Source organism: Wickerhamomyces anomalus, assembly GCF_001661255.1.
Source record: "Wickerhamomyces anomalus NRRL Y-366-8 unplaced genomic scaffold WICANscaffold_4, whole genome shotgun sequence".
In the NCBI taxonomy this organism is placed as follows: Eukaryota; Fungi; Ascomycota; class Saccharomycetes; order Phaffomycetales; family Wickerhamomycetaceae; genus Hansenula; species Hansenula anomala.
Window position 1 is genome coordinate 1,478,525 of NW_017567113.1, and position 26,706 is coordinate 1,505,230.

The 26,706-nt window shown below is 36.6% G+C and overlaps 11 protein-coding genes and 1 non-coding gene across 12 annotated transcripts; 6 read left to right on the forward strand and 6 right to left on the reverse strand.

Moving 5' to 3' along the window:
• Positions 1-351: 351 nt before the first annotated feature.
• Positions 352-2,336, reverse strand: ELP3 (Elongator subunit ELP3). The gene has a single exon (XM_019184173.1). The coding sequence runs from the start codon at positions 2,271-2,273 to the stop codon at positions 612-614; it is 1,662 nt and encodes a 553-aa protein (XP_019038421.1). The 5' UTR covers positions 2,274-2,336; the 3' UTR covers positions 352-611.
• Positions 2,337-2,579: 243 nt separating this feature from the next.
• On the forward strand, positions 2,580-9,761 carry SEC16 (COPII coat assembly protein SEC16; the record flags this gene model as incomplete). Its single annotated transcript, XM_019183595.1, has 1 exon — positions 2,580-9,761. One exon carries the CDS (start codon positions 2,580-2,582, stop codon positions 9,759-9,761), a length of 7,182 nt encoding a protein of 2,393 aa, XP_019038422.1.
• A 140-nt stretch (positions 9,762-9,901) lies between these two features.
• MBA1 (Mba1p) lies at positions 9,902-10,795 on the reverse strand (the record flags this gene model as incomplete). The annotated part of the gene is made up of 2 exons (XM_019185793.1): positions 9,902-10,637; positions 10,698-10,795. 2 exons carry the CDS (start codon positions 10,793-10,795, stop codon positions 9,902-9,904), a joined length of 834 nt encoding a protein of 277 aa, XP_019038423.1.
• An 830-nt stretch (positions 10,796-11,625) lies between these two features.
• On the forward strand, positions 11,626-11,880 carry RLM1 (Rlm1p; the record flags this gene model as incomplete). The annotated part of the gene is made up of 1 exon (XM_019180951.1): positions 11,626-11,880. A coding segment is annotated over one exon (255 nt), but the record flags the coding sequence as incomplete, so codon positions are not given.
• Positions 11,881-13,946: 2,066 nt separating this feature from the next.
• On the forward strand, positions 13,947-15,058 carry RPS6A (40S ribosomal protein eS6; the record flags this gene model as incomplete). Its single annotated transcript, XM_019183596.1, has 2 exons — positions 13,947-13,976; positions 14,354-15,058. 2 exons carry the CDS (start codon positions 13,947-13,949, stop codon positions 15,056-15,058), a joined length of 735 nt encoding a protein of 244 aa, XP_019038425.1.
• Positions 15,059-15,192: 134 nt separating this feature from the next.
• GLR1 (glutathione-disulfide reductase GLR1) lies at positions 15,193-16,578 on the reverse strand (the record flags this gene model as incomplete). Its single annotated transcript, XM_019182004.1, has 1 exon — positions 15,193-16,578. One exon carries the CDS (start codon positions 16,576-16,578, stop codon positions 15,193-15,195), a length of 1,386 nt encoding a protein of 461 aa, XP_019038426.1.
• Positions 16,579-17,261: 683 nt separating this feature from the next.
• On the reverse strand, positions 17,262-18,239 carry SSU1 (Ssu1p; the record flags this gene model as incomplete). Its single annotated transcript, XM_019180611.1, has 1 exon — positions 17,262-18,239. A coding segment is annotated over one exon (978 nt), but the record flags the coding sequence as incomplete, so codon positions are not given.
• Positions 18,240-19,379: 1,140 nt separating this feature from the next.
• Positions 19,380-21,296, forward strand: WICANDRAFT_79743 (uncharacterized protein; the record flags this gene model as incomplete). Its single annotated transcript, XM_019184942.1, has 1 exon — positions 19,380-21,296. One exon carries the CDS (start codon positions 19,380-19,382, stop codon positions 21,294-21,296), a length of 1,917 nt encoding a protein of 638 aa, XP_019038428.1.
• Positions 21,297-22,033: 737 nt separating this feature from the next.
• Positions 22,034-22,822, forward strand: WICANDRAFT_106029 (uncharacterized protein; the record flags this gene model as incomplete). The annotated part of the gene is made up of 1 exon (XM_019180461.1): positions 22,034-22,822. The coding sequence occupies exon 1, from the start codon at positions 22,445-22,447 to the stop codon at positions 22,820-22,822; it is 378 nt and encodes a 125-aa protein (XP_019038429.1). The 5' UTR covers positions 22,034-22,444.
• Positions 22,786-24,945, forward strand: WICANDRAFT_101076 (MFS transporter; the record flags this gene model as incomplete). The annotated part of the gene is made up of 2 exons (XM_019180313.1): positions 22,786-24,155; positions 24,914-24,945. Exons 1-2 carry the CDS (start codon positions 22,838-22,840, stop codon positions 24,943-24,945), a joined length of 1,350 nt encoding a protein of 449 aa, XP_019038430.1. The 5' UTR covers positions 22,786-22,837.
• A 112-nt stretch (positions 24,946-25,057) lies between these two features.
• Positions 25,058-26,118, reverse strand: TOK1 (Tok1p; the record flags this gene model as incomplete). The annotated part of the gene is made up of 2 exons (XM_019185794.1): positions 25,058-25,072; positions 25,102-26,118. The coding sequence occupies 2 exons, from the start codon at positions 26,116-26,118 to the stop codon at positions 25,058-25,060; spliced, it is 1,032 nt and encodes a 343-aa protein (XP_019038431.1).
• Positions 26,119-26,417: 299 nt separating this feature from the next.
• WICANDRAFT_t91 lies at positions 26,418-26,490 on the reverse strand. The gene has a single exon. It is a non-coding gene; the product is annotated as a tRNA-Ala (tRNA).
• Positions 26,491-26,706: the final 216 nt, after the last annotated feature.

The following is a 26,706-nucleotide window of genomic DNA, read 5'->3' on the forward strand; positions in this document are numbered from 1 at the left end:
GCAATTCCACCAAGAACAGGAATTCCAAGGACCGCAGGTGGTGGCGTTGGTCGCTATAGAGGCTTCAGAATGAAAAGGGAAGAAGGTGTTGTTGATGTTTTCACTCAAGGGGAAAGAATGGCCCCATTAGTTGCCCAACCATTGAGTGCCCAAAGGGAATTCTTCGACCATGGTGAAATCAGTATTAGATCTGCTAGAATTCCGCCAAAGAGTGCTACTGAGTCAAAACCAAGCATCCCAAAGATTATCAAAGAAGATAAGATTAATGAAGAGAGCGAATCTGATGATGTGGAGAGTAATGCCATTGAACCTGATGCTCAAGAAGGTTTGATAAGGAAATCTGAAGTTGTTGGTGAGTTGAAAATCTTGAATAACGTATTTAGATTCGGATTTGAAAGAATTGGTGATGATGAAGATAAACAAAGATTCTTGAATCATTGTTCAAGAGCTTGGGAAGAGTTTGTTAAACTTGGGAATTAACAAGAATATGTTTTTAATGATTAATTTTTATTTAATTGTATTATAGATGTTTGAGATACAAATATATGGATAATTTTTGGTGAAACTACAAATTAAGTACAAGATCATGAATAAATAACGATTGAAAAGCACTATACCAGACTCTTTGACATGTATGGACCATCCAATTCATAACCTAATCTTGAATAATAATTACGAACACCAACACCACTAATAACGCTGATTTTTTCAGATCCATGCTCTTCTCTAGAAATTCTTTCAGCTTCCTCCATTAATAATGTACCAAACCCTTGATGTTGAAATTTTCTTGGATCACGAGAATGCAATGGAACAACTGAACCATAAACATGCAATTCTCTAACGATTGAAGTTCTTTGTTTTGTAAATTCTTTTCTGTATGTATGTTTCTTTGATGCCTTACGTAGTCTTAATAGCCCAATCAAAATATCTTGTTTTGGATCTTCATAACTTAAAAAGGTTTCCCAACCTTCATTTGCATAATAATCTCTTCTAATTAATTCAACTTGATCAGGTTGAACTTTATGATGAACCTCTTGAATACCAACTTCCCTTGTTCTAACATCACGACATTTGGTACCAAAATCTTTCATTCTTGCTAATGCCAACTCTCTTAAATTACCATTCTCAACACCACTTGAAACTAATGGCATTGGAATATCTCTTTGAACTCTATAAATTCTTGTCCATGGCGGAACTAATGCCAATATTCTTGCCACTAAATCAATCAATGCATTAGCATTATATGATTTATATCTACCAGTTTTCCATAATTCATATAAACCAGTACCTCTAATAACCAATGTTGGATAAATTTTCAACCCATCAGTTCTAAAATCTGGGTTTTCAAAATACTCTTTAAATTGGGCTAAATCTCTCTCCATACAAACATTTGGTAAATCAGGCATCATATGACTAACAATCTTATAACCGGTATCTTTAGCAATGGCAAAAGTTTCACAAACAGATTTAACTGTATGACCACGATTTGTATCTCTTGCAACATCTTCATAAACACTTTGAACACCAATTTCTAATCTTGTACAGCCATATTTCAACATATCATCCAAATGGGTCTTTGTACAATAATCTGGTCTAGTTTCAATAGTGATACCAACACATTTAGTTAAAGATTGTTGAGAATATGCAATTGCTTCATCAATGTCTGTACCATTATAACCACTTAATGCATTATGTAATTGTGTGATGAAATTTTCTCTATATTCTTTATCCAAAGACATGAAAGTACCACCCATAACAATATATTCAACTTTATCCACACTATGACCCAATTGCTTCAATTGATCAATACGACCACGAGCTTGTTCATAAGGATCATAACGAGCACGGATCGCACGCATAGAAGTAGGTTCATAACCTGTATATGATTGTGTACTGTATTCAAAATCAGAGTCTGGACCACCAGGACAATAGACACAAATGTTACCAGTGAATGAAATATGCGGACATCTATGAGGTTTTGACATAACAGCAACAACACCAACACCTGAAGCAGTTCTAACTGGTTTGGCTTTCAATTTTGGTAATAGATATTTCTTATATTGATCAGGTATTGAATTGATAACATCTGTCAAACGTGGTTGGGACTTTAATTTGTATTTCTTGGAGTTTTTAGTGATTAAACCATTCAAATTGATTTCTTTTGATGTTTTCAATGAATCTATAAGTTCCAATGTGATATCTGAACAACATTGTAAGAAACGTTCTTTCTCTGGTGCAAGTTTTTGCTTGCTTTTGATCACACCAACAGCCATATTTACAGATCTTTTATTGGGGTCAGTTATGTGAAATCAAAAGATAAACCAATGATGATGTTTTTGAATGTAAGACGAAATAAAAAAAATTTGAGATGAGCTTTCGCGAACTTTACCCGAGTTTCGCGAATTAAGTGACACGCTGGAAATTGACAGCTGTGTTTTTTCCTCGAAAGCGTTGGATATTTTGGTTCTACGTGTTAAACCAACGACAACTACTTCAACCTCAGCGATAAAAGACAAGCAGATCGAGACCTCAAAGTGGAAAGAGAGAGGAAGAATAGCATACTCTCATATCACCAAAAGATGTCGTCTGCTCAATTGCCTGCTCCCGGCGAGCAGAAGGATCGAAAGACCAGTGTATCCCCAGATCAACAACAACAACAATCACCAGCTGATCCTGTGAATACGGATGGTGCAAAGTCCAAGAAAAAGAAGAAGAAGAATAAAAAGAAGAAGAAGAACAACAGTTCCACCGAGAATGTTCAAGCTACTGCTGAAACTGTTGATAATGATGATGCTGAAGAAGTGGAGTCACCAGTTGAGCCACCAACAGTTGTTGCTGATGTACAATCAAAAGCCGATACAGTGGAAGTGGAACAAGTTCCCGAAGCTAACCAAATCGCAACTCCAATTGAACCTTCTCCAGTTGAACAGCCTATTGAATTGCCACCAACTGCTCAAGAAATCAAAGTGGAACCAGAAGTTATACGAGCAACTGAATCGGAGAATGTTGAATCACAAGCGGAGCCAACAATAGAACAAGATCAAGTACAAACCTCTATAGGTGCATTAGAGCCAATTGTTAAAGATGAAGAAGTTGTAAGTGCTGCATTAGCTGAAACTGTTGAAGATATCAAAGATTCTGTTCCAGATGATACCTTGAAACCTGAAGCTCCAATACTAAGTGATGTTGGTAATGTTGAAGAGAAAGATCAAATACCTGTTGAAACTGCATTGGCTGAAACCGTGGATGAAATAAGAGAGACTGTTCCAGAAGATGTGTTGAAACCTGATTCTATAACTACTGGTGATAAAGTTGTTGGGATTCAACCAAATGATCAAATACCCGTTGAAACAGCACTATCTGCCACTGTTGAAGAGATAAAGGAAACAGCACCTGAAGAGGTGATATCTGATCATAGCTCAAATGTTCTAAACAATGAAACTGGTCAAGTTCAACCAAATGATGAAATACCTGTTCAAGCTGCATTGACTGAAACTATTAGTGAGATTGAAGAAGCATTACCAGAGGAAATTTTGAAACCACAAGAGCCTTTAAAGCAATCATCAATAAAGAACACGGAGGACAAGGTACCTGTTGAAACTGCATTATCTGAGACTGTTGATGAAATTAAGGAAAAAGTTCCAGAAAGTGATCAATCTGTCGGTAAAACTGTCTCTGAAGCTACAGTTCCAGCTAAAGAACAAGCCTATAATGATGATCCATTTGGAGCAACAGCTGCTGAAGAACAATCACTACCATGGGAGTCTGAAGTTGATCAACATGCAACGGTCGAACCCACCCAAGCTACTGCTACTGCTGAATTATTTGGTGGTAATGATGGTGGTGAATCTTTGCCCTGGGAAGCTACAAATGAGCAAGCTAAAGAAATTGAGTCTGCTGATCAACCAAAGACAGAGGACCCTTTCGCACATATAGACAATGATGAGACATTGCCATGGAACGAACCCGAAGTTGAGTCTCATGAAGTTCAAACAACGAAGGATGAAACTGAGGTAGCTACAGCTTTATTTGGTGATTCAAAAGTTGATGATTTCAGTACTTTAATTGGCGCAGAATCGAATGTTGAAAACTCGGATACCCCAATTCAGTTGCCAGAAACAACAGAAGAAGAAATTGTCAATCCAGCAGAACAACATGACTTGTTTAGCTCATCTGGTAATGATGATTTTAGTGCATTGATTAGCGGTGAGGCTTCAAGTTCTGCATCTCAAAGCCAAGAGCCTGGTAATGAAAACGCGACTACAGATAAAACTGAAGTGAAACCAAAAAAAGGTCTTTCATTTTTAGAATTGGAAATGGAATTGGATGATGATTTGTTAGATGACGATGCTTTGCTTCCAGAAGAACCAGCTCATTCAGTTCAAGTACCACAACCAACTCATCAAAATAAATATCAGCCAGCACAATCTCAACAGTTTCAACAACCTCAGCAGCGTGCAAATGCTTACAACCCTTACGCCGCTTCAAAGACGAACCAGTTTGCTGCACCACCACCACCCCAATCACATCTTGATATCAAGAAATTGAATGAAAACAAAAAGAAGTCTGATGCTTATGATTTTCCAGTTGATTTGGTCCCACAGAAAGTTGCAAAACCTGCTCGTACAATAGGTCAGAACCAATTTGCTCAACCTCATTTGTTCACTCCACTACAATCTGCTACAACACCACCTCCACCAAGTCATGTCCATGTGCCAAATGTTCCTCTGAACAGAGGCTCATCTGTACCACCTTCTGGTCCCTCTCAAGCTCCTCCATCTTCTTCCAAGCCACCTACTATGAAGAAAAAACAATCATCTTTCTTCGAAGAGCTACCCATATTACCTCCTGTTGCTCCAGCGAAAGCTGTAAGAAGTACCTCATTTGCTTCATCCAGCTCATTTGATAGTGGATTTAATGGACCTCAACCTCCTGCTGGTTATCCACAACATGCTGCACCAACTCCACCACAAAATCCTTATGCCATTCCTGCAAAACCACTTGGACCTCCAAAGATTCCTGCTTCAACCAACAGGTATGCACAATCAACTTCACCGCTCATTAATCAGGTTTCACCGGCTATTCCTCCACAAAATAGATATGCAACTCCTCAACAACCTCAACAACCTCAATTTGCACAATCCCCATATGCACCACCAGTCATTCAACCAGCTCAGTATGCTCCTGTTGCTGCTGCTCCACCAACCGGTAAACCAAGCAGATATGCACCAGCCTCTCAACCTCAAATTCCACTTGCACAACCAAATGTTTCAACATTTACTCCTGGGATGAATCAAATTCAACAACGTCGTGCTTCACTAAGCCAACAGCTTCCAGCTCCAGGCTTACCTCAACCTCTGCTTCAACAACAACAAGGTGTACAACAGGTATTCTCACCTAATTTGCAACAAAGTGTTCCAAATGTTCCGAAATACGGCCCTGGTGCTTCATCATTTGCTCCAAACACAAATTTGGCACCACCTATTGTGAATACAAATAATGCTGGATTATCACCAACTCAAAGTATCATATCGCCAAGTACGCCTGCTGCTTCTAAATATGCACCAATTAACCATAGAAGACAAGCTAGCTCAACTGCTAACCAATATGATCCGTACAGTCTGGCTAATGTTCAACAGCATCAACAACAGAAGTCTCTACACCCACCCACACAACCTGCTCAGTTACCAATTTCACAACAACAACAATTTCATCACCAAAGTCATGTTGCTCCACCACACCATTTTCATCAACAGCTGCCTCCAGTTGCGGAAAAAGTTGCAAATCCAGAGCAGTTACTGAGAAGACAATTTCCATTGTTTAGCTGGGGTAGTGGTAAAAAATTGACATATTTGATTCCTTCAAATTCATACATGCAAGCAAACATCAATATTGTTGATGCTGAAAAAGTTTTGCAAGATGTTGCTTTGAAAGAGTTTCCATCAATTAGTAAAAAGAATATTTCAGCTATTGAAACTTTCTTGGATAAACAAATTCAGAATTTGAGTGCCACATTGTCATCTCAAGCTGAAGAACATGAATTATTATTGGCTCAAGTCTTAAAGTCAAAATTGTCTAAGTCTGCTGAACCATTCAATTTGGGCGGTGCTTTTAATTATGTTGAATCTGGTCCTGCATTTAAAGAAAGACGCCCAACAATTGATGCTAGTAATAAATTGAGTAAAAGACAATTGGTTGCTTTGATCTCAACTGGTCAGAAAGAACAAGCTTTAGGTTTAGCTTTGTCATATCAAGACTATGCATTAGCTATGTTGATTGCAGGTGCTATGAATAAAGATACTTGGTTGAATATAGTGAAAGAATTTTTGGCCCATGAATTTAGTGGTGATCATGACAATGTTTTGTCAATATTGTTTCAGATCTTATGTGGTGATGCTAAAAGTGTTATTGATGAATTCAGAGCAGACCCAAACAAGAAATCGTGGGCTCTTACAAATTGGAAAGAGTTAACAAATGCTGTGTTGGCTAATGCGCCACTTTCACTTGCTCAGTTTATTAATGAGTTTGGTCATTTTTTGATTGAAAATGAACTTGTCATACCTGGTTATATTCTATTCATTTTAGGTGATGCTCCTGTTTCCAGTTTCCAAGCCAGTAAATCTGTTCGCTTCACATTATATTTGGAAATTTATGGTCTAACACTACAGGAAAAAGGTGTTGCTTCAGATTTATCATCTGTTCTATTGCAGCATGCTTATTATTTAGCAGACTATAATTTGTTGACTGATGCCCAAAGATATTTGGAGACTGCTACTGCTTCATTCAAAGCTTCAAAAGGTGTTCCTGTTAATCCAAAACTGATGTATTCAGCTAAATTGTTGAGTGAAAGATTATCCGGTGCCGGTGTATCAGAAGGTAGTTGGTTTGGAAGACCTAAATTGGATAAAGTTTGGGGTACCTTGGATAAAAGTTTGAATAAGTTCATTGCTGGTGATGAAGCCACAAAATCAAGCTCGAAAGACGGTGGTGTTTTCAGCAAATTTAGTCCAAATGTTTCGAGAACTTCTTCATATCTTTCATTACAGGCAGCTGGACAACAACAACAACAATACCCAGCCTCACATAGACAACCGTCAACATCTGCTGCTGTTCCACATCGCCCAAGCATTTATGCACCAATTGGCGTTTCTAGTGAGAATGATACGTTCCCTACTACCCGTGTTCCAGCACATGTTGCTTCACAACCACCTAGTGCACCATTCACTCCACTAGCTTTGAAGAAGGCTGAATCAAAGCCTGAGTTGAGGTCCACTGATCTATTGAAAGGTCCAAAGCCACCACTTCCAACAAACCCTTATGCACCAGGAGCTGCTGCTTCTTCGCTCGCTCAACCTCCAAAAATCGGAGCTCATACTCCTTTGTCAAGTCGTGGAAGTAGCCCAAGAGCATCTTTGGCTGATTTATACACAACTTCTTCGCCAAACTCAAGACCTTCCAGATATGCTCCAGCTGCTAATGATGAAACTTCTAGAAGATCATCCATTCATTCAAATGCTAGTGCTCACTTGAATGAACCACCATTTGCTTCAAAGTCCAGTGTCTCAGCACCATTGAAAACTTCAAAGAGTTATGCACCACCTTCAGTTTCATCAGTCTCTGCTCCAATTCAACATACACAGTCAGTGGATCAGATCTTACCATCAAAAGTGGGTCCTAATGCATATAAACCACCTATTGCGAAGTCACCAGCTCCTTTGCATCCTCCAACGGTGAGTCAAATTCCATCACAGAATCATTCTCCTCAAGCACTTCACCCAGCTGTAAAGTCTGTTTCAACTCCTCCAATTTTGAGACAAAACAGCAATGCTTTACCACCTCCTCCAAAATTCAATCAATATGCACCACCTCCTGCTCCACAATCTCCTGGCTCACAAAGCCTCGAGCTATTATCAGCACCTCCTAAACCTCATGCTGTTGAGCCTCAAGTTGATGCACCAGTTGATCAAGCTCCACAACTACCTGCACAGCCTGTTGTCACAAATGAGAGTTACTTACCACCAACTGCTCCTGAACAAGATCTTGACGAAATAAGACAAGATGATAAAGAGGAAAATTTCCCAGGAGAAGAAGCTTTGGATAGACAAGTTGAGCTAACAACTGAAGAGGAACATGCTGTTGAATTTGATGAACAAGCACAAGAGGAAACCGTTGAGGGTGATGTTCATCCAGAATTAGGTTTTACTGAGGGCAATAGAGTTGAAAGTGAAGAATTTGATGTTGGTCCTTCTAACGTTACACAATATGATGCTCCTACAGAAGATGAGGTTCATGAACCGTCACCAAAATCAGCAGAGGTGCAAACTGTTAAACCAAAAGAAGAAATAGAGCAGTTATCATTTAATGCTCCACCTTCTTATAAACCACTGGCCCCTGTGAATCCTTATGCTCCTCCACCATCAAATAAGACTTATTCTGCGCCTTCTAATCCATATGCTCCAACTCCAGCCCCACCACAGTCTGAAGAAATCACCACTGCTAATGAAGGTGCTCCATTTGTTACAAGTCCACCACCAGTTTCCGGGCCTCCTGTTAATAAAAGCTCACCATATGCCCCAAGAAACTCTGGCGCTCCATCAAAGAGAAGTTCATCAGCTAGCAAATTTACACCAAGATCTTATACTCCTGCCAATGCTACTCATGAACCTGAAAACATTGGTGTTTCTGGTGACATTGATTTCAATGCAATGGGTGAAGGTTATGAACCACCTAAAGCTCCTGTTGAACCAAAAGTGGAAGTTCCTGCTTCAAGTGCTCCGGTTTCAGAACCTAGTCGTAATGTTTCAGTTTCAAGTTATTCTCCATATGATTCTAGACGTGAATCTGTTGCTTCAAACCCATATGCCCCAGCTTCAACTATTCAGACCCCTGTTGAATCGAAGTTCAATCCATATCAACCAAATGGGCTAGATTCTAGCGGTCAATCATTTGATGGTGTATCTAGTGGTGCTCCAACTTTTAATGCCCGTCAACAGTCACAATTCAGTCCTTTACAACCGGGTACTTTATCTCAAAATTCTACAATTTCAACAACTTATGAACCACCATCTGCCAAGATTACTGCTTATGAACCTCCAAAGACTAATAATATCAGTAATATTCCAGAGGATGATGAATATTATGATGATGTTGTTGATGATGAAGATGACGATGACGAGGATGAAGACGATTCAGATGAGAAAAAGAGTTCGAAGAAGGAGCGTAAGGCTTCACTTAGTAAGAAGGATTCAGATCAAGATCAAGCTGGTGGATGGTTTGGTTGGTTACGTAAAGACAAGAAGAATGAACCAAAAGTTTACCGTGCCAAACTAGGTGAAGAGAACAGATTAGTCTATGATGAAAAATTGAAAAGATGGGTTGATAAGAATGCCAAACCTGAAGATTTACAAGCAGCTGCTGCTCCTCCTCCACCTCCAGTGATTAAGAAGAAACCAAGTTCAATTAGTAAACCACGTTCAGATTCTGTCAGTGATGCTGGTTCGTTGAAATCACCTGTTGCTTCATCTGCTCCACCTTTAGGAGGTAATGGATTCAATACTCCTTCAAATGTTGGTTCTGCAACTGGTGCACCTTCTCCTGCATTACCACCATCAAGAAAGGTTGCAAGTCCAGCTGTTGCTAATGATTTAGATTCATTGATGGGATTATCAAGTGCCGGTAGTGGTGCTGCAACAGGAAGAGGTAGAAAGAAGAGAGGTGGTAGGGCCTACGTTGATGTTATGTCTTTGCAACAAAAGAAGTGATTGTACAATTGTGATAAAAAGGTGTGTACATGCATTTTTCCAATTTTTATCAAATAATAAGACTCCTGACATATATACAAGGGATAATTTTGAAGGATTTCTGTATAAATAAAAATTATTTCACGTTGATTTTAGTTTATTCAATCCTCTTTTGAAGTGATTGTAGAGTTTGATGGTTGAGATTTTGGTGGTAATCTGAAAATATCACCATTATTACGCATCATTTCAAAAATTTGAGATTGTTTGGCATCTTCAGGTTTAGGTATTTTATCATATGGTGAGTTCTCAAAAGCTGAACCTGATAATATGGCTTCATTTGTGTGTAAATCCACTGTAAACCCAACATAATCAACAACATTTCTTGAAATTTTGGAAACTTTTTCATTGTCTAAGTTAACTTTAATTAGTTCTTGATTAGTATTAAATTTGTAGACAACTTGAACATATTCAACTGGTTTACCTGGTAACATAACAGGTCTGAATGTAACTAATTTTGGAGTTTCATTGAATTTCACTAATTTCCAATCTAATTTGATGTTTTTTGGGATTGTCTCAACTCTTGAAGTCAATGCTCTTTCAACCCAGACGGACATACCTTTATGGACTGCTGGGATTTTATTGTGAGCAAAAGCTTTATTAACTTGAACATATCTTTCGATGGAGTTATTTTTCCAAAGTAAGAATTTTGGCTTTAAACCTGTTTGATAACGTAAAAATGCAACTTGAATAGTGTTGAAACCGAAGTTATATAGTCTTCTTGCAAGACAATTGTACGCAAGCTTTGGAGATGTCAATGGATTTGGGAAGTTTTTCCATGAAATTGGGATATATTGGTCACCTGTAAGACCTATGAAACGAGGATCAAAGACATGGGTGCTATCAGTACCTTCTTTCTTTTTAGGTTTAGCTGATTCTTCTTTTGTTTTGGTTGAATACTTGGAGATGGATAGTAGGGTTGAGGATGGTGATTGTCTGGTAGAAAGAGCAGCCCTTCTCGAATTTGCCACTAGTGGCAATGCTATTGATCTGTACATCTTGAGATCTAATCTTCCCTGGTCTAAATCTTGGAATTAAATGTTTTGATTTCAATCGATTGACCCATAATTCTTTATTCGTGGAAAAAAAATCCAAGTCCAGACTGTCATTTCTCGAAGGGTACGCAAAATTTCCTTATTAAAGTAATGCGCTAAATAATTACCATATATGGCTGTCTGATTCCTGCCAAATCTTCAAATAGTAATTAAATCGGCTTTTACGAAATAAATACTGCTTTCGGTAATCTAAGTCGCGATTTTATGTCAAATAACTTCCTGATTTGGTACTGTGCGTTATTGGACGGGGCAGAAGCTATTTTTAGCAACTTTCTGTAGAAAAAAAAATCAAAACACGAATTTTGAATAAGAAACCAGTTTTTAATCCAAAACACACAGTTTATCGAGAATCCCATTGATTAAACAGTACAGAGATCAGATTATAAGAACCCATTAAAAGTCCTCAATTGAGCTCAGAGACTCCCCCAAGCTTTTTTTATAACCATTTCAAACTCACCCTTTGAAACGCCTCCTGCATTGTACATTAACAAAACTGGTCTTTGGCACATATTTATGTTAGATTGAGGTTGGATCAACTACTTTACATTTTCAAAGCCCACACAATTGATCAGTTTTAGGGGAAATATTTCAACAGTTTTTGAGTTTTATGTCAATCAACGAAGAAGTTTTTACTTTATTCATCAAACCCGAAGATCAATAAACTCAAACCACCTGAACCATTACTATTAATATCCTATTACCACCCCATACTATCTCATATTCAAACAAGTTAACCGAAAAATACATCTATATTTAGCAAAGGCTTTACAATCATGGGTAGAAGAAAGATTTCAATTCAACCTATTACTGATGAGCGTAATAGGAAAGTGACATTTGTAAAGAGAAAAGCTGGTCTATTTAAAAAAGCACATGAATTGGCAGTTTTATGTCAAGTAGACTTGGCTGTTATAATACTAGGAAATAACAATTCAAAATTCTATGAATATAGTTCAGTTAATGTTCAAGATTTATTGGGTGATTTCAAAGATAGTAAATTTCTACATGACTCCAAAACACCAGCAGATTATGGAGATTATGAATTAAAGTCAAGAGTTAGAGGCCGTGGTGAACTAAGCTCTTCGCGTGCTAGCAGTAATACACATAATAGAAACACTTCAATGAATTCTGTTAGTATGGATGATAATCTTCAATCAAGTGATGATGAGGATGGAGAAGAAGATGATGATGAAGAAGAGGAAGATATCAAACCACCTCCAAAACGTCGTAAAGTTAAAGAGGTTAAGGAAAAGAGCCAAAATCAACAGAAGATATCAAAACAACAACAACAACAACAACAACAACAACAACAACAACAACAGCAGCAGCAGCAGCGTGCTCAAGCACAATATCAACAGCAACAACAAGCTCAATCACACCCAGGTCAACCCCAAAATCTTCTTCCACCACCAAATATATCAGCTGTACCTGTACAATATCAGCAAGTTCCACCACATCAGCATCAATATGAACATCATCAAATGGTTCCACCTAGCTATATGCCACAAGAAGGTATACCGAACCACCAACAAACTCAACCTCATCATCCACCACAAGGGTCATTCCACCCTAATCATGCTCCTCCACAATATCAGTTTCCAGTACCACAATACCAACTACCTCCACAACAATCACCATACCTAGCTCAACAACAGATACACCAACAACAGCAACATTCTCAACAACAACCTCCACCTCCACAAAGACAGCCATCAGAGCCTCTTTCATCAAATGCTTCTACACCTGTTATTCCAAGCTCAAAACCCGTCATGAACCCAAATTCTCCATTCACAAATTCTCAACGAGCAAGATCTATCAACAGTAGCATAAGCTCCAGACCACAATTGAGAGTTGAAATACCAAAAGATCACAAGAATAGTGTTGGTGCTAACAATAACAACAATAATAAAAATGGACCAGGTGATAGTGCAATGACAGTTACTGCAATTGACACTGGGAAAAATAATCCAAATATTAAAGAAAACACAGATGGTAATAATACACCAACTTCAGGAAGTTCTAAACCAGATGACAATAGACCAGGTTTAGGTATTTTAAGTAATAAATCAACACCAATAAGTGCCACATTACCATCTGGGTTATTTTCATTACCACCACCTCAACCAAATCCTCAATATCAGAATAATAATTTCAAACCACCATTGAATATAAACACTGGAGAACAAACTCCATTAACCGGAGGATTACCATCAAGATATGTACCTGATTTATTCCCTTCACCATCAAATTTTTATTCAAATGAATGGAATATTCCATTTGGTTCAGGAAATACCCCATATCCCAATAGTGCAATTCAACCTGGTCAAATGTTACCCAATATAAATAATGGTAAATTCCCCAAACATTCAAACCTGCAAAATGATGGTACAGGTGGTGGAGGTGGTGTCAATAGTCCATTACAAAATACACCATTGGGTAATCAAACGAGGAAGAAAGAGGATGAGAAGAGTTTACAAGGGAAAAGGATCAAGTTTGAAGAACCTGACTCCTGAGTAATCCAAACGATTATATATATATATACACTGTAATATAGCCTTTAAGTTTATGAGTTTCATCAGTTAGTTTTGCTTTTTGCTTTCCAGTTCACATTTCAAAAATTTCAATATATGTATTTATACACTATTTTGTTGTACCATAGGATGTTTTCTTATGCAAGGGACCAGCATAATAAAAACTACGAGTTTCGATGCCCTGTTCTCAGTCAGGTGACTGCTCATTCAAGCCCTTATCAGTCAGGTGATAATTATATTTTGGTGTTTGGATGTTAACAGTCCCATTGAAATTTCAAAAAACAGACTCATTTTTTTTTCTGAGAGGAGTTTCGCGAAAGGCACGAATGTCCGGGGTTCAGGTGGGCATAACAAAACTACTAAAAAACATCCCAATTAGGAACTATTCCGTTTTGGGTGCCCACTCAAATTCAGAAACCTCGAAATTTTTCAGAAAAACTCCCAAAATTGTATAGAAAACATAGTAAAATTGGTATTTCACTCTTTTGTTATAGGAAAGTTTAAGGGAATAAGGCATAATGAAAGTATGTTATATTGAGGTATAATAGAGAGACTTTACATTGGAAATGGATTTCAAGAATAATAAAGCAGGGAGAGTACATCAGGATGGATTATACATTGTTTCCAGTGACGTTAATGAATCAAAGAATTAATGATATTGAATTCACCAAGGGAATGAGAGATTACAAGGGCACGAGAGATCAAAGTACTAGAGGGAGGGATATGTAAAGAAATAATCATCATATGTGACTAGAACTATTGAATTTGATCAACAGAGTGTCTTGTTTTGCAATTATCAAGAATTAAAGAACGAACTACAAAGATTTAACAAGAATAATAAATCACATCAAGGTGAACTAGTCACGGAAAAGCAATCGCAAAGAAGAAACTAGACTTCAAATGAAACCCATTTCCAAAGAGATCAAGTTCAACTCCAATTATCAAGTTTCCCTTTTACTAACAATAATTTTAGTTAAACATTGCTTATCCAGCCAACGGTACTCAAAAAACCGTCGATATCGATGATGAACATCGTTTAAGAGTTTTCTACGATAAGAGAATCGGTACTGAAGTTGAAGGTGAATCAGTTGGTGATGAATTCAAAGGTTACGTTTTCAAAATCACTGGTGGTAACGATAAACAAGGTTTCCCAATGAAACAAGGTGTTTTATTACCAAACCGTGTTAAATTATTATTAGCTAAAGGTCATTCATGTTACAGACCAAGAAGATCTGGTGAAAGAAAGAGAAAATCTGTTAGAGGTGCCATTGTTGGTCCAGATTTAGCTGTTTTATCATTAGTTATCGTTAAACAAGGTGATGCTGATATTGAAGGTTTAACCAACGAACAAGTTCCAAAAAGATTAGGTCCAAAAAGAGCCAACCATATCAGAAAATTCTTTGGTTTAACTAAAGAAGATGATGTTAGACAATATGTTATTAGAAGAGAAGTTGTTAAAGGTGATAAAAAATACACTAAAGCTCCAAAAATTCAACGTTTAGTTACTCCACAAGCTTTACAAAGAAAACGTCATTTGAAATCATTGAAAATTAGAAATGCTCAAGCTCAAAGAGATGCTGCTGCTGAGTATGCTCAATTATTAGCTCAACGTTTACATGAACGTAAAGCTGAAAAAGCTGAAGTTAAAAAGAGAAGAGCTTCTTCATTAAAAGCTTAGATTTCCTTCTAGGGTTTTATGTATTAAATTTAATTTGGATTATTATCTGTAAAAAGAGAGTTGTAGATAAGTACAGTAAAGCCATATTTCATTCTAAATGTTGTTAAGTGTTATAAAAATTGCACACATGACGTCTATCTTAAAGTAACTAATTCTTCAGCACTTGTTGGATGGATAGCAACACAACTATCAAAATCTTTCTTTGTAGCACCCATTTTAATAGCAACACCAAAACCTTGCAAGATTTCAGCACTTGAATCACCAACTAAATGTAAACCAACAACTTTTTCCTCAGGACCTTGACAAACCAATTTATAACTAATTGGGGATTTTTCTTCCAACATTGCATAATACATTGGAGTGAAATTTGTTTTATAAATCTTGATTTGATCTTGACCGAATTTTTCAATGGCTTCTTTTTCAGTTAATCCAATTGAACCAGCTTCTGGATGTGAAAACACAACAGATGGAACGTTTTCATAATCTAATTTATCATTCTTGAATTGCTCTGGACCAAATAATCTGTTTGATAATTTACGACCAGCTGCAATGGCAACAGGAGTTAATTCAACTTTACCAACAACATCACCTAATGAATAATAGTTTGGAACTGTTGCGTTTTGGTATTCATCAACTTTGATCTTGTCACCTTCTAATTCAACACCGGTATGTTCTAATCCTAGACCTAATAATGATTTACGACCCATTGTCCAAATCAATTGATCAACTTCAAATGAATCACCAGTACTTAGGTTAACTTTGATTGCATCGTTTTCCAATTTTTCTAAAGATTTCACAGTAGAACCTTTGTGGAAATGGACACCCATTTTTTCATAATGATTAGTTATAGTTGTTTGGATTGAATCATCAAATTTTCTTAAAACGGTATCACCTCTAATAACCATATGAGTTTCAGATCCTAATCCATGGAAGAAACCTGTAAATTCAACACCAATATAACCAGCACCGACGATACCAACTCTTTTTGGTTGTTTTTCCAATTTGAAGAATCCATCTGAATCTATACCCAATTCAGCACCTGGAACGTCTGGAGTAATTGGGGTACCACCTGTAGCGATAAGATAATGATTAGCAGTGAAAGTTTCCACATCACTTCCATCAGATTTATGGACCTCAACTTCACCTTTGGCATTGAATTTAGCCCATCCGTATTTCAACTCAACACCTTCTTTTGATAAATTTCTTTCATAAATACCATTTAATCTCTTGATATAAGCATCTCTTTTAGGTTTAAAATATTCCCAATTAAAAGTCTTGCTTAAATTTGGATCAACATCAAAACCATATTCTTTTGATTGAGCGATTTTACCAGCGACATCAGAAGCATACCACATAACTTTTTTAGGAACACAACCAACGTTAACACAAGTACCACCAATATGTTGGCCTTCGATTAATAAGACTTTAGCACCATATTGAGCAGCTCTTCTTGAGGAGGCGACACCTCCAGAACCACCACCGATGACTAAATAGTCGAAATGTTTTGGGATTGGAGACATGATTGATCTTGAAGTGCTGAATAGACGTTTTGATATGTTGAACATATATCAATTGAGTTGAAACTTTGATGGGTATTAATTCAAAAAGTTGAGATTTTGGATCGTTTTTATTTTGAGTTTGTATAATTTGTCAGGATTTCGCAATCGATTTCGCGGGTCGATAAGTGCAGAAATGATTAGAAATTGGCTGGAAATTTGTGGAATTTAAAAGAGGTTTTTTGACTGAGAAAAGTGATTAGAAATTAGAAAATTATTATAAGTTTTGTATATTTAGATTTCTGTGGATTTGTGGCGTGTTTTGGTGATGATTAATGCGGTTGTTAATGGTTTGGAACTTTGAAAGTTGACTAAAACTCAAAGTCCGATTCATGTGCTTTGATTGATATCCATCGGAACTAGCTTGACTGGTTTTATGTGGCAGAAGATTTAGAGTACGGCTGGCATATCGCTGGACTGATAATTCAACAATTGTTGCCGATTAAGTTGAAGTATGCTATCAGATTGTCAAAGCCGATAAAGTCCGTCATACGAAAGCAATTACAAACATCTACGACATCTTCAATTCAAATGCCAAAGTAAATGCTAATATTGAATGCTATAAAATTGTTTTGAAACCATCACACCATTGATTTCCCACCATCACTGTTTCTCTTAGGCTCTTGCTTTGGCGCAGCAGGTCTTTCAAAGAGAATACAACCAACAATGCACACAACAACAATTGCAACCAATGCAACACTATAAATAATCCCAATGACTCTAAAAGTATACCAGTTTTTAATATTCCAAACTTGATTAGTTGATAATGCCATTGTTCCCAAGGGGAAAGTCATTGCCCACCAACCTTTATGGAACTTAATCCAAGAATTATCAATGATTGATGATACAACTGATGATAGTGCGATAAAAGTCATGAATAATCCAGAGATTATCAAAAACAGTCCAATCCATAATGCAACTTCTTCAATCAATTCTCCAATTATTGAATTATTCAAATGGTGGAAATTCACACCAAACAATTGAATGGCATAAGAACCTTGGCCCATGAATCCAATTGGTATAAACATTGTGAAAATTGCTTGTTGTGGCGGGATTGTAGAGTTGATGAAACTGTTGATGATGACAGTGGCTAATATGAATGATAACAACATTGAATTTGACCATAATAGATAAGTGATCACTAATGTTGATTGTTTCAAATGTTGAGGCAAATGAGGTAAAATAATCCCACCAGATGATGCAACAACTGTTAATGTGACAACAGGTAATAATAAAGTGAATGACATGGAAGTTGATTTTGTTTTCACAATTATGAAAAAGATGAAATATGATGTAAATAATGATAATGCAATTCCAATCCACCACAATACATATGCTAATATTGGTTGGTTTGGGGTTAGGAAATGAAGCATATTACACCAACTTGTGAACCCCATGGCATAACAACCTAGGAATACATTATTCTGTGAGTATAAATGTGTGGGTAGTGTGTTGTATAATATTGCACCAAGTATGAATATCACTGTTGTTGATAGTAATAATAATGAGTTTATAGTAAACATGATTATCCCCAGTATCTGACACCATTGGTGGTTATAATTGTATAGTATGGATGAAGCTATCCCAGTACCCATGATACTGACGAACCACACTGGGTGGAATGATTTGATGATTGAGTTCATTATTGTGTATGCTCTGGATTAATACCCATCAACACCATCTTGTATATTGGCTATCCTCTTGTATATATATGACAGCATATTGTACAAACACCGTTTATTCAGTCATTTCTACTTTTTTTTGCCAAACCACGAACTTTCACAACTCTAAACCCATTTCCCATAGACTTCAAAAGCCTTTTCAATGCCCATTGCCCATACACTTTTTTCTCGGGGTTTGATTAAAAGTTTCGTAATATTTCGCAGAATAGAGTGTGTGTATTATGTAATCATCATTATCACAACAACAGATGCTTAACATTGAATCAAAGTGATGGTTTAATATAGCCAGATTCTCTAAAAATGATTTAACAGTATCCAATCGAAAGTACCAGGCAAAAATCATTAGAACTGCTACTGACATCTTCAACAAGGCGCAAATTACACTCTGCCAATATCGTACGTGTCACTAGAAACACCAAAAGTTTTACAATAGTGGTCTTATGGGTCTTGATTCATACAATTACTCAACTCCTAGGCCTTCACTCTATTAACTACATGGACATGGTTTGTCCAAGGGTACTATTGATTCCTAGCCATTATGTGTACACGGCAAGTCCGTGTACATCTCTCAAAGCGTCCCAGAAAGGATAATTAGGTCCTACAATTAAGCATTTCCACTTCAAAGCACACAATCCTCAAAACCATCAGTTTTGGAAATATACGAATCCCTCCATCACCATGCAAGTGAACTTCCCTTCGTATTTCACAAAAGAAAAATCAACATTTACCCTTCAAGAGTCAAGACGTGCAGATTTTAGATCTGTTTATGCTTCATAAGTACCATGGGAATCGGTTACACGCATGTATGATTTAGTGTGGAAGAGGTCCAAACATTCCAAGTGAACTGTTTGGGATACAACCATTGTTTAAAATGGTAGTTGGTACTTGGTCCACTAAGTATTGGCGAAAAAGGTTTAGAAAGGTTGAAAAACTTTTACAGAGTGGTGGTACTATGAATACGGGAATGTCAAAAGGTTCATATATATAACCTGATGAAATCCTTTGAAAATAAAATCAATTTGTTCGTGTTTTCCCTTCTTGTTTTGACTTCATATTTGTTTGATAAAAGGAAAAGAAGACGCCATGTTGCGAAATTATTTCTTAGTATTCTTTGCATCTTTGATTGCAATTGCATATTCAAAACAAATTGATGAAATTTTCTGGTCATTCAATTCCATTAAACTTCAAGAAGGTACTGGTTATCCTTATGATTTATTCAGAGTCAACATTGGTTGGGAAATTGATGGTGGGTTAAACCCACAAACTGGTGATTTATTCTCTTTGGATATGCCTTATGTCTTGGATGTTAGATGGGTTAATGAAACTGGGTTTGATACTTTTGAAGAAAACTTCGACATTAAAACTGATGATGATGTGGTCATTGCAAGTTGTGACTTCTTCCAAGCTGCCGGTAGGGCAAATTCTTCAAAAGTTAACTGTCGTTTAACTGCTGATGTTTCAATTTATCGTCAAATTGAAGGTAATATCACTTTGGATATTTCATTCGATGCAGGTGGTAGAAATGAAACTATTCCTGCTGCTAAGCATTGGGTTAGTGGTCAAAACACAATCACTTTTAACGAAAAATTGTCTCAAAACATTACTTTCCAAATTCCAGACCCTGATACAAGAGGTATGGTTTATCAATATGATATGAATGATGAATTATTGATGTATTACATGTTACCTTCCACTTTATGTCCAGGCAAAGGTATTGTGGGTGGTTCATTTTATTTCTATACTTATAGAGGTGATTTGACAACAGCAACTTCGTTTGTCTTGTGGAATATGACAGATCCTGAATTATTTGTTGCGACTGAATTATCTCCATATGGGTTCCCAACTGCTATTGATAAATTAAATATTTTAGACACACAAACTTGGAATAGTGGTTTAAAATTCAAAGTTCAATTTGGTGCAATCCCAGCTGGACAAAGAATGGTTTATTCATTCTATAACGATCCATATTATTGGAATGCTTCTAGTGGTGCTTATATGCATTTTAATCCAGATGTTACTGTTGTTTGTGATGATTATTCTACCGCAACTGATTTCCATTATTACCGTTATAGACCAAATGCTCCAAATTCTACTGATCAATATGCTGTTCCAACAACTGTCACTACAACAAACACTTGGTGTAGTGATACCACTTCAACAACTTTCCAAACTGGTTCAGGTGCAACTGTTACTGAAATTATTAATGTTGCTCAAAAGAAAACCTCTTGGACTACAGAAACCACTGGTGGTTCTTTTGCAACTACTTATACCAAGAATTTCACTTCTGATCAAACTCAAGTTACTGTCGTTGTGGAAACTTCAATTCCAACAACTACTTACACCACCGTCACCTTGCCATGGAATGAAGGTTATACCACATTAACCACAAATTCTTATTCTCCAGGTGATATGGAAATCATTGTTGTTGAAAAAACACCTGCTGCTAATTTCAGTTCAACAACTTACATAACTATAACAAAGCCATGGGATGAAGGATTCACTTCAACTTATACAAATCCTTATGAATCTGGTGCAAAAGAAATTATTGTTGTTGTGGAAACTCCTGTTTCTGATTATAATGCCACTACCATTACTACTGTTACAAAACCATGGTATGAAGGCTATACAAGAACTTATACACAGCCATTCACTTCAGGAGAAACAGATATTGTTGTTATTGTGGAAACACCATCAACTTATAATCCAACACATACAACAACTTTAACTCTTCCATATGATGGTCCATTGAATTTCCCAATTACTTTCGAATATCCTTATAGCTCAGGTGATACTGCAATTATCCATATTGTTCAAACTCCAGCTCCAAAGAGCTCAAGTGCTATGGCAACTAGCGCTCCGGCTGTCACAGGTAGAGCAAGAGGAGTGTATGATTTATCAGGAGATGATGTTTCAAGTTTTTTGGAACCTTATAAATCCATGAATGTTACTTTACAATATTACAATGAAGAATTGGGAAAGACTATCAGAACTACACCTTGATTCGAGCTTAAAAGATACCCGGTGCTGGACTTTTTAGTATCAATATTTTGATTCTTGTGTTTTCATTTTTGTAACAGCTTTTTTTTTAAATATTTGATTAAGCTTTATCATAAAGCTAATTTCATAAACATTTGTATAATTATTATTCAATACTTTCGACTCTTTGACCTTCAAATGTACCTAGTAATTACCATTTTTTGAAACGTCCTAGTTTAAATAATTGGGCCGGTAAATATCAAAAGATCACATCGATATCATGGTCAGAATTCATGCCCAAATTATTACAAATAGCACTATACTGTCACCCATGTGTTTATGAGTCATACCGGTTTCCTTTACCTGAATTCACTCAGGTTTGTGCGTCTGAATTGGTCCCAATTGTACCATGTAGTGGAAATGTTGAAGGTCTTTACTCTTCGTATCAAAGCCAGCCGGCATTTTCAAAACTTGGATTCAACGGACCAACCAGTTACTGCCCACTCATTAAAAAAGCCAAAAACCTCTGCCTGGAGCTTGCCGATAGAGTCTTCAACTTCTTTGCAGCTCCAAGATATACCTACATCAATCATTTTAATAGTCCTTGATCAGTTTATAAGTTGTACTACTTCGGAAAAATATCTTATACACCTGTCAGTTATTGAACCTTGTATTTTGACAGCGCGGCCCAAAAACAAGCTGTACTCGATTTTAAGAAGCCAAACTGGCCGGTTGAAACTTGGTTATAATCCAGCAAAGTGGACCGGTTCTGGACACTTGAGACTAATCATTTCTCAGGTACAATATGATCTTATAAATGGCTTTGTATAGCATCGGATATTCACTTTTCCTGAACAATTTCGCCGGAACTTCTGGGACTTTGTACCCCTTCGGAAATATACAGCCGTTCAAACTGAAGTGGAAGTGAAAAGCTTGATTTGCTTGAAGAAATTACTATGAGAATGAAGAGTCAACACGGCTCAGTCTCAAGCTGGATTCATACAAAAATGGGAGTTGGTTATACACAAATGCAAGATGTGCTACTTGTTTTGTTAACGTCATCGCCATGTTTATGCCAGTGTTATTACTGCATTGATAATTAGGATCACGATTATTTAAAGAATGCAGTTTTCCTGTAAATAAAACCACAACTCATCAATTATCAAAATACCATGTCCATAAGTAACGAATCAAATTCAAGAGAGCTCGCAATGAAAACTGAAGAAGATCTCATAAGTAGATCCAGTGGGGAAACTGACACTTATACAAACGAACAGATACCCAATGAAACAAGTATCAATACTGATAATTCAGGTGAAGCATTAGAACCAACAGTATTTAGAAAACAGTCTGCTGATTTGGAAAGAGGACGAGCAACAGGTACTGAGTTATCAAGGGTAGAGTCAAGTCCATTGGCAACAAGACAACTATCTCGTGCGTTAAGTGGTATTGATGGAAGATTTGGCTCAAGAACCGCAACAAGACTATCAAAAGCACCTTCAAATCAACAAATACCACAAATGGGTGGGAATAAGCCATTACCAAGATAGTATCCAGATCCAGATATGTATACAGTGGACTTTGATGGTCCAGATGATCCACTCATCCCATTTAATTGGACAATAAGGAAAAAACTTTTTGTTTCTACTGTTGTTGCTGTTCATTCATCTTTAATTTCTTGGGCATCAGCAATTTTTTCACCAGCTATTGTTACTGTTGGTCATAGATTTGGTGTTAGTAGAGAAGTTGCAACTTTAGGACTTTCTTTATATGTGTTGGGTTTTGCAACTGGACCTGTTATATGGGCACCTTTATGTGAATTGTATGGGAGAAAGCCAATTATGGTTTTAAGTGGAATTGGTATGACACTCTTTCAATTTGCAGTTGCTACAGGGAAAGACATTCAAACTGTATTGATTTGTAGAGCTTTTGGTGGTGCAATTAGTGCAGCACCTTTGGTTTGTGTCCCAGCAATTTTTGGTGATATCTATAGAGATGAAACAAGAGGTAAAGCAATTACTGTTTTCATTATGACTATTTTCATTTTCCCTATTGTTGCTCCAGTTGTTGGTGGTTTCATTGTGAATAGTTATTTGGGTTGGAGATGGACTGAGTATTTGACTGGTATAATGGGATCTTTCACGACGCTTATGATTATTTTTTTCTACCCAGAAACTCATCATCCGATATTGTTAGTCTCCAAGGCTCACAAGATTAAGGAATTGACTGGTAATTGGATGATCCATGCTGCTCATGATGAATTTACATTAACAATTAAAGATATTGTGGAGAAGAATTTATCTAGGCCATTGGTGATGTTGGTAACCGAACCAATCATTTTGTTGATTAGTATTTACAATGCATTTGTTTATGGAATTTTATACTTGATGCTTTCAGCTTATCCAGTGATTTTTGCCGAAGGTTATGGTATGAAAGGTGGTGTATCAGAGTTACCATACTTAGGAATGGTTGTTGGTATGGTATTTGCTGGTGTTTTTGCCTTTCTAATGGAAGGTAAATATGTCAAGGCATTGAGAGCAAATAATCATAAGCCAGTTCCTCAAGCTAGATTGTATACTTTATTTTATGGCTGTTTTGCATTCCCTATTGGTCTTTTTTGGTTATTTTGGACTGGTGCATACCCTAAACATGTTCATTGGATGGCACCAACTGCATCAGGTGTCTTTACAGGATTTGGGTTAGTTACCATTTTCACTTCATCAATCAATTTTATTCTTGATACTTATTTGGCATTTTCGGCTTCTGCTATGGCTGCTAATGCGTTCTTAAGAGCTATTTTTGCTTGTGCATTTCCTCTTTTCGGTGTTCAAATGTTGCATAATATGGGCGTTCAATGGGCTGGTTTATTATTGGGATTGATTGGTGTTATTCTGATACCTGTTCCATTTTTGTTCTACAAATATGGTGACAAACTAAGAGATAAATCAAAATTTGCATATGAACTTGAATAGACCTACATGTGTATAACTTTGAAATACAAAATTCATTATTCATTAAAAGACCCTCTTCTTGATACTATTGATTCAATAAAATCTAAATCGTGATCCAATTTTGCCTCTAATCTATCAAACAACAAAAACAGAATGTAATTAGGCTCACTGATGGGCAAACTTAAAGGTGATTTATCAGAAATCCAAAACAATCCATCAGAAAATTCCTCTCCTTGAACCTCTAATAGCTCCATGACAGATGTCCATTCTTGAAAACTATATCTTTTTGATGGGTTATCCTTAGCCTCCACAATCAGTTTTTTCAAATGCTTGATCAAAACTTTTGTATGTGGGGGTTTTTTAGGCTTAGCAGGTTTATTAGACACTTCACTAAGTATATCATCAATTGAACGAGCGGAATCATCATCTAATGCATTTTCATTTAATTCTTGTACGATTTCATCAGCAGTTTGATTACGAGAGAAAATTGATCTCATTAATTTCAATGACATTCCATATTTTGCAATACCAAACAAAGCATCACCGACATTTGAAATCAAAGCAGTCATCAATGGAACAGCGCCTAGTGCCCATACGATGAAAAAAGTTCTACCAGCAGCTGTTTTTGGTGCAAAATCACCATATCCAATTGTGATTAAACAAAGAAAGCAAAAATAAACTGCGTCAAAGAAAACCCATCCTTCAGCAAAATGGAAAACTAGTGCTCCGATAAGCCAAAATGCAACAAAGACTATGATTGTTATGATTGTACTTGTATGATTTCCTCTATTTTTCGCTCTTCTTCTAATAGACCTTATTAATTCAAAAGATTCTTCAGATGTTAAGGATCTTCCTTCTTTTAGCAGTCTTTTATAAACTTTTTTCCTTTCGGATTCAACTTTATTCCATAAATGAATTGGAGCAGATGAAGACACAATAACACCTCTAATCATCGCAATGATTAAACCCAATATAATGACACCTGATAATGAATAAACTAATGATAACCCTTTTGTGACATTTGTGAAAGGTGTTATATCACCTAGTCCAATGGTTAACAATGAGGTTGTACAATAATACATTCCATTACCATATGATAAATGTAATAATTGTGAAAACATTGCAGCACCCCAAAGGAACCACACGGCTAATAGAAATGTATAAGCAATCAAACCTCTTTCAGAGATTTGTAAATTCAACTTAGCTGGATATTTACCCAATAAATAACCTAGGAAATTCATAAAACAAGTGAGTGAACACATTGAATATAGAATAGTGGTCAACACGGCAAACCAAAAACCTTCAGACTTTGTGTAATGACCTTGTTTAAAATAAACAATGTGTGCGATGATTATAGCAACCAATAAGATGATAGTACCCAGCATGAAGCAAACCACTGATAGGAGTTGAGATACTTTATAATTTAGTCTTTGACTAAAATTTAAAATCAAGCTAACATTTGCAATACATCCTAACGCTAAAGAAATTGCATTCAATGACAACACTGTAGGGGTATCCAAGATGTCTTGATTATGTTCACCACCAGCTCTCCATCTATTCACTAAGGCAGCCACTGAAATCATATTTGCCAAAGGACCAATACATGCTGTGATCACGGGTACTTCTGTTGCAATAAAGAACCAAAATATGAATTGGAAACTACCAGGTTCAACTTTTATATCACCAACTTTGGATTTTTCAAATGCTAAAGTTCCCTGAGGGATCCTCGAATCTATCTTTGTGAGTCTTCTATTCACACCAATTTGTACTGGAGCTCTCTGATGTTTTTGACGGTTGTGAAGATGTTGTTGTTTCTCTTCATCTTCGGGAACTTGTGGATTGTAATCCGTTGTACTGAGGTCCTTTGAGGGGTCTGTATCTTCACTGTCGACCATTCTTCAGATATTTCATTCTTTTTTCTATATGCTATTGAGAGTATGATCTATTTGGCCATTGATATTGTTTGTCGTTGTTCTGTTCACGTTTCCAATGTTTTGTTTTTTACCGGGTATAATTTTTTTTCTGATTCAAGCTCATCGCCTTAAATTTTGAACAACATGAGCCAATAAAAAGCAAAGAAGCATCGGAATTGACTTGAAAAAAAAGGATTTTGCAAATTATAATCATAATATTCAAAAATATAACCTCAAAAGCTCCAAAAAAAGGGGATTTCCCGGCAAAAAATAAAGTTCTCTGGACGAGACCGGAGTCGAACCGATGACCTTTTGCTTGCAAGGCAAACGCGCTACCAACTGCGCTACACGCCCGGGTTACAAAATTTTTAGATAAGCAGTTTGCTTAGTCATTTTCAGATCACGTGATATATTGGTTAAGGACGCATTTTTGAAAACACAAGTACAATAGAAAGTGTCATGATGTTATCAAATACTTCATTATTTAAACAACATTATACAGTACCCAGCTCAGAATATGAGTGAAATCAATACAGATGATAAAGTGATAAGAGTGTTTGTCGTGAGACA